Raw genomic sequence first — 7,270 nt, forward strand, 5'->3', positions numbered from 1 at the left:
TAGATGCATCACACGTAAGGTATGCAGGTTTCAACGGTTCGGATTCGTCATTTGAAATTGATTTAATGAGTTTTAGAGTTAAGCTCACCAAAACTTTGGTGAGCTTAAGAGCACCCTAGTTCTACTCATAAAATAGTAAGAAAAAAAAATCCAAAAATTGTAAAGTTTTGTCTCCAGGCACATTTTAAAATGGAGATCATATTGTACGGTCTTAATTATTTTTTTGGACTTCACAATTGAAGATATGAGTGTGAAGTAAAACACTAAATTTACTTCCTGAAGTACAATAGTCGAACTCATATCATATATGCTTAAAAAATTGTAATTAAACATTTGTGAGTGTGTTGGTTTAATTAATGTTGTTGTTTTTATTCTTTTGTAATATAGCATGATAACATAATTATCATGTTATATTTGCATCAGGCACCTCACATATTATGTCATTTAAAATAAATTAACTAAATTATTTCAAATCTAGTCCGAATATACTCTGAACTACAGTAAAATAATAGAAAAGGAACTGTCTATATTTAAACAAATTTTTTTTTTAAGATGAATTCATATCTTAGTCATGTATCTTAATGGATTTGGAAGCATGCTAAAATTAATTCGATTCAAATCTGATCCATCTAACCGCTAATTACTATTAACCAGTATCGATTGATTAATAGAAAGTACGGCTTAACACCTGATTAATTCAAATCAATCTTTTGGAGATAAATTTTGGCGGTTTTTGTACTTTATTTTGGATCATACTTCTATTCATTATAGAGAGTGCGACCTAACAACTAGTTGAAACCAATTTTGGCAAGAATTAGGCCATTTTATATATGGTAGTACAATTGAATATAACCCTAGCTATATGATTCTTCTAGTTGTCATTATATATATATTTTTTTTTTGTACTAGTGAGGAGTTGACCAAGTAATCTCAATTTTTAATGCAATTAAGGAGGTCCATGACGGAAGCGTATCCTCTGTGGAGTTTTTCTGTGCGGAGTTATACAGAAGTTTTAATCTGGTCTGTTCGTTTCGGATCGGACGGACCAGATTAAAAGTTCCGCAAATTTTGATTTTTTTTTTCAATTCGGGCAAGATTTTATCTGGTCCGTCCAATCCGAAACGAACGGACCAGATTAAAACCTCCGCACAACTCCGCACGGAAAAACTCCGCAGAGGATACGCTTCCGTCCATGACTTCAATCATGCATCAGGAAGTATTAAACATAATAATATATATACCTCAATAATTGCATTACATAATCTAAACCTTCATCTTATTTGCTGGTCATTATCCAAATAATTCTCCCATTAGTACCCTCTTCCTAATTTATTATTATTATAATTGCCAAATGATATCTAATTATAATTAGCCAACGACCACTAATGATCCAGTTTTAGCTTAATCTTGAATCATCACTTTGAGGATGATTAATTGAAGCTGCATGAAATAATTGCCAAACCACCTTCAAAAACTTACCCAGAAGATATAATGTGTGAAAACGCGTTAATTATACCGTGTAAAAAGAAGCATAATCTTAACCCTTTCTATTTTATAAGAAGGAAGTAGAAGGCCTATTAGTATTAAAAATGATATCAGTCAAAAAAAAGTAAAAGTTAGGCCTTGTCAAATATTAGCTTAACCCAAGCCCAAAGGTGTTAGAGCTAAGCTCACAAAAACTATTAAAGTTTCAGGCCCAATATTTTCAGGGCTTATAAAGAAAAAACACCTATGGTAGCACAAGGGGAAATAAATCTGCTGTGATCCGTAGGAATTGCAGGATCCTGTTATTCCAAATCTAACTTTTTATTTGTTTTGAGATCTGTGCATATAAACAAATTTTATTGGGTTTCGTGCATTCCTAAAATATGAAAGGTTAGATTTGGAATAGCAGATCCCTGCAATTCCTACGGATCACAGCAGATTTAGTTCCAGCACAAGGTAAATTCCGTTGTCAAAAAAAAAGGAAAAAAATGGCCGAGTAACTCATATGGAAATATCATTGTGTGTGTGTGTGTGTGTGTGTGTGAGTGTGTGTAGAGAGAGAGAATGACTAAGCTCAAAATATTTTTTTCTAGTTTTCGGAACAAACGACTCGGTTTTTCAATTTTCAAAGTCCAAACAGTCGATCCAAACCGTTAGATATTCAATCTATATTAAAATGTTCTTGGAGATCAAATTTTACATTTTTTTGAAAAATTTTTTTACTATTTTTTAAGATGGTTTGAAAATCGTTGTTTTTCAATGGTACGGAATTTTAATAAAACAAGGATTTTTAAACCATCTTAATAAATAGTAAAAAAAAATTCTAAAAAATATAAAATTGATCTCCATGAATATTTTAATATAGATTGAACATCTAACGGTTTGGATCGACTGTTTAGACTTTGAAAATTGAAAAACCGAGTCATTAATTTGTTCCAGGGGCTTGGAAAAAACATCTTAAGCTTAGTCATTCTATATATATATGAAGAGTAAGACTTTGGTGCTATGGATAGCATAAGATCATCCGTACTACGGCCTTAAAAACCTGTCATATAAATCTCAAATTTTGATTTTAGTATCTCAATAAAATTGTTATATAATAAATTTGTAAAATACTAATTTTTACTATTTTTGAAAAAAATTTACTATTTTGTATGATTATGAAAGATGGCCAAAAGTGGCCTAAAAATAAAAGAAAATTATTATTTTTAGGCCATTTTTTGTCATCTTTCATAAATCATAAAAATAGTAAAAGAATTTCAAAAATAGTAAAAATTAGTATTTTACAAGTTCATTACATAACAAATTTATTGAGCTACTTAAATCGAAATTTGAGGTTTATATTGTAGGTTTTTGAGACCGTAGCACGTAGTGGTGTTCAAACGGTTCGGTTTAATCAGTTTTGGACCGAACCGAATTAGTTCAGTTTAAACGGTTCGGTTATTTCGGTTTATTGGATCGGTTAGGTTGGCTTTTCAAAACCGAATTATAACTTCGGTTCAGTTCGATTTGAAAAATTTTAAAACTGAAATAACCGAACCGACTGAACTTTCATATAATATGAATTTGATCGGAACCATCCCGGTTTATTTTTTAATACTCCGGTTTATTTTTTAATACTCCGATTTATTTATTAATCAATTGCTTTAAATACTTGGTTTATTTCTAAATATCTTAGTTTATTTCTTAATACTCCGGTTTATTTCTTAATATACTTCGGTTTATAAATCAATTGTTTTAAATAAAAAAAATTAATATATTTCAGTTTGAACCGAACAAACCAAAATAAAACTTCGGTTCGGTTCAGTTGCAATGCTAATTCGGTTCGGTTCGATTCTATTTTTAAAACCGAATTATAACTTTGGTTTGCCAAGTTCGATTCGGTTTTAACCGAACCGAACCGATGAACACCCCTAGTAGCACGAATGACCTTATGCTATCCATAGCACCTAAGGCTTACTCATATGTGAATGTAATTGTTGCAAGTTATTAACACAAACCTGACTATTGCATCAGTTTTGTAAGGAACTATAAATTTGTGAAGTCTTCTCTCTTCATTCAAGCTGAAATTCGACCCTTTCGGAATAAACCCAGAAAAGAGAAGTAACTTGGTAAGATGTAATTCAGTAAATTGCAGGTGCCATGTGGGGAATTTTAATCAACACAAAAACTGGTCAAATCATGGTCAATGGCAAGGCATCAGCCCCATGTTCCCTCACATGGCCTTCCCCTTTAGTATACTTCTTTTAGCATGCCAAACTGTCCGCACAATAAAAATACATCAATGCACATAAAGAAAAGCGTTACTTTACAAGGCTAGCCTAGCAAATCTGCAAGTGCAAGTGCATTTACAGTTGCACAACCACCTACTGGGTGTTCTCATTGTGGAAACAGGTTCTTTTATGGCGGTCCTGTGTGTAATTCTTATAAAATGTTGGTACCATTTGTGAAGTATCATGCACGACAATGGCACATGTTAAATATTTCTATAATATGGATATATGGTAGATTGTGATTGTGATAATGTATCATCTATGTTACAGTGCACAAAAAAAAATTACCACTTGTTGCACAAACAGTAACAAAAAAGGGCCACAAAATTAAAGAACAGTGGCCCAATACAGTACTAAGAGTCTAAGACCTTCAACGAAAGAGATTTAATTATCTTAGCGGAAGAATAAAGCAGAGCTAAGGGGAAGAATCGTGATATGTTCATCTTATATATTAACTGGCATGCAGGTCAGAAAATTAACAGATCAAAATCATAAAATGTAAAAATTATGAAATGTAGCATTATTACAAGTTAATTAGGTAACAAATCTACTTCTATCCTCAGTTCCTCTTCCTCACTCAATAAAATGAGGTATAAGAAAAAAAATATAAAGGGCATTGAAGGAAGAAAAATATAAGTTAATTAGCACCAAAAGAGAGCTTTTCTCAAGTCACACCTTGGTGACCTCTGTATGCACCAAGAAATTCATGTCAAGATGACATTTGACACCAATGACATGAACTGTTATTTAATAAATATTGCTCCAAAGTTAATTAAAAGTCCGAAAAAATTAGCAATGCGCATATTGTTACTATTTCTGTTAGTAAAGAAACCAAAAGGATCAAAGTAAAAAAAAATAAAAAAGGATGCATTCAATTGTCTCGGTGAACCAATAAGCGAATTAATTAATGAATCAAATGAAAAATTAAATCAAGATTATGTCCTTTTATCGGTGTTCATGTGTGCTGAGCTCGATCCAATCCCGCCTGCACCCGTATTGCTTAGAAGACCTGTATGCACCAAACAAGTACCTTTATTTACCAGAAAGGTTGCCACGTTTTTCAAACATTGCAAAACTATACACACAAAGGTGCATCATGAAATCATACAAGAGTGACACAATGCTTGATTGCTAGTGCATCAATTATGTTGCGGTTCATTCAAATATAAATATATAATTGTTTTTCTTCAAATCAAACAAGAGTAATGTAATGCTTGATTGCTAATACATCAGGCCAATATCATGTTGGCGCATAGAATTATGCTCAACTAACCTGTTGTGGAAGATGGTATTGGAGATGGGAGGGAGCCCGAACCGAACTGCTGTTGCTGAGGCAAATACGGGTACACCATCTGAGTAGCAGCATATGGGAGCCCGTACCCGCTTTGTGCTTGGTTACTTTGTAAAAGTTGCGAGTAGTACGCGGGGTTGACATTTTGGTAAACACCCGGTCCGGCAGCTGCATAATATGCTGGAACCTGAGCCTGTTGCTGCCCTCCACTGCCACTGTATAAGGCTCCATAGTAGCTCTACAAAATATTGGTACAGTAGTTAGGCTCCTTGCCCCATGGCAACAAAGGATTAAGAGCTTAAGGAACACTAAGGAATTGATGTTTGGTTGTCTTAATCCGTGAATGAGAGCTAAGGAAGCTAAAGGAAGGGGTACAGCCTTAAGATCCGGACAGAGGATTAAGATCCGGACAAAATGAGGCTAAAGGAGATGTTCTTAATCTGCGCTAAGGAATCGGTGTTCGGCAAGATTAAGCGATTAAGGAAGCTAAAGAAAGCGGATTAAACCTTAAGGAGGCTTAATCCCTTGTTGCCGAACAGCCCCTTTGTATATATATTAACTGTGATCAATTTATGTCTCTTCTCGCTAACCAATATATATAATTTCATCTCTCCCAACAAAAAAGAAAGACAAGGATAATATATTCGAAATGTATTTTATTGATTAAAATGTGGACCATATATAGATGAACTTAATTTGTAGCAAATTAGATAAAGTTGGAACAATAAATGGTACAATTGAAGTATTGAAATATAGACAATTAGAGGTATTACCATAGGGTACATGTTTTCCTGCGAGTAGGCACCCCCGGAGTACCTAACAAAATACGCAAAGGGAGATGACTAAGAATGAAACTGTGAGATATATATGAAACTTCAAACATTAATTTGCAGTTGTTCTTCCAAAAGATCAGAATGAAATTAATTTGGCTATACCCATAGGAGTAGTAGGGATATGGGAATTGACCAGGCTGCTGCAAATAGGATCCCATGGCAGCGGAATTGGGGTACATCGAAGACTGGATGCCTGATGCAATTGGCCTGTACCTCATCATGCCTGAAATGAAACAAATTAACCCCAAATTAACCCAAAATAAAAAAATAAAAAAAAGTAACATGGATGATATTTCTTAATTATACGAAAAGACTAAAAAAAAAACAGAAAAGAAAAGAAGAGAGACATGATTTGTAATGCTAATTAGTTACCGATTTGAGGCGCAAATGGAACCTGTGATTGAGCAGCTCCGAAAGCGGCTAGGTTGCAATTGGCTCTCCTGCCGTCAATTACAGGTGTTGGATCCTGCAATGCCCTTATGGCTGATTCGGCATCCCTAAATGTCACCTAATAAGTTATAAATAAAATTAACTTTAGTTAAATGTTCAAATTGAGAAGAAAAAAATGAGAACGAACAAGAAATATTGAAAAATAACGGTATATAATTATATATGATGTATGTTATGTCATTTTTATTTTGTTTAAGTGATGTTTATGTTTATAATATTGAGATCTAACTCAAAAGCTACTTTTGTTCTCTGCAAATATCATCAAAAGCACTAATCTGTCAGTAACTAACCCTAGTTAATATTTAATATAAAAAAAACTAACTCTAACCGTAACTAATTAGATCAAGTACAAAACTGTTGAGAACAATCTCCATGGCCATAATTTACATAACTAGACTGCAGGAAGCATGACTGCAGACATAAATTCAACACAGAAAATATCTGCTGAGAAAGTAAACATACAAAGCCATAGCCCTTGGAGCGACCGGTATTCTTGTCAGTAATGACAACAGCCTCCAAAATTTCCCCGAACTGTTCAAAATAACGGCGCATCGTGTCGCGTTGAGTCTCCCATGCAAGGCCGCCTACGAAAATTTTGGTGTAGGTTGTGTCACCTCCATTGCTGCTGCTGCCACCGGCACCGCCTCCCATTAGGGTTAGCCGAGGCTGTGCAGCCATGCAAACAAGAGATGCACAAATTAAGTGACTTTGAATTAGTTAGGGCTAGAGAAGAAAGCGAGATGATGACTTAGGGTTGGTATATATATAATTTTCTTTTCTTTAATGGTGTCACTCTTTCTCTCTCTTCATCTAACCAATGAGAATATTCACAAATCACAATCCAGCTTTGCCCTTGGGTTCATGCGAGGATGGATCAGAGAGAGAGAGAGAGAGAGAGAGAGAGGAGTGGGAAGGAGGGAAAAGGGAAGATGGAGCCC

At 34.3% G+C, this 7,270-nt stretch overlaps 1 protein-coding gene across 1 annotated transcript; it reads right to left on the minus strand.

Moving 5' to 3' along the window:
• Positions 1-4,417: 4,417 nt before the first annotated feature.
• LOC144547545 (uncharacterized) lies at positions 4,418-7,270 on the minus strand. The gene is made up of 6 exons (XM_078296225.1): positions 6,795-7,270; positions 6,255-6,390; positions 5,985-6,105; positions 5,823-5,865; positions 5,032-5,287; positions 4,418-4,767 (listed from the first exon to the last, which is right to left on the minus strand). Exons 1-6 carry the CDS (start codon positions 7,008-7,010, stop codon positions 4,694-4,696), a joined length of 846 nt encoding a protein of 281 aa, XP_078152351.1. The 5' UTR covers positions 7,011-7,270; the 3' UTR covers positions 4,418-4,693.

Source organism: Carex rostrata, chromosome 31, assembly GCF_964058835.1.
Source record: "Carex rostrata chromosome 31, lpCarRost1.2, whole genome shotgun sequence".
In the NCBI taxonomy this organism is placed as follows: domain Eukaryota; kingdom Viridiplantae; phylum Streptophyta; class Magnoliopsida; order Poales; family Cyperaceae; genus Carex; species Carex rostrata.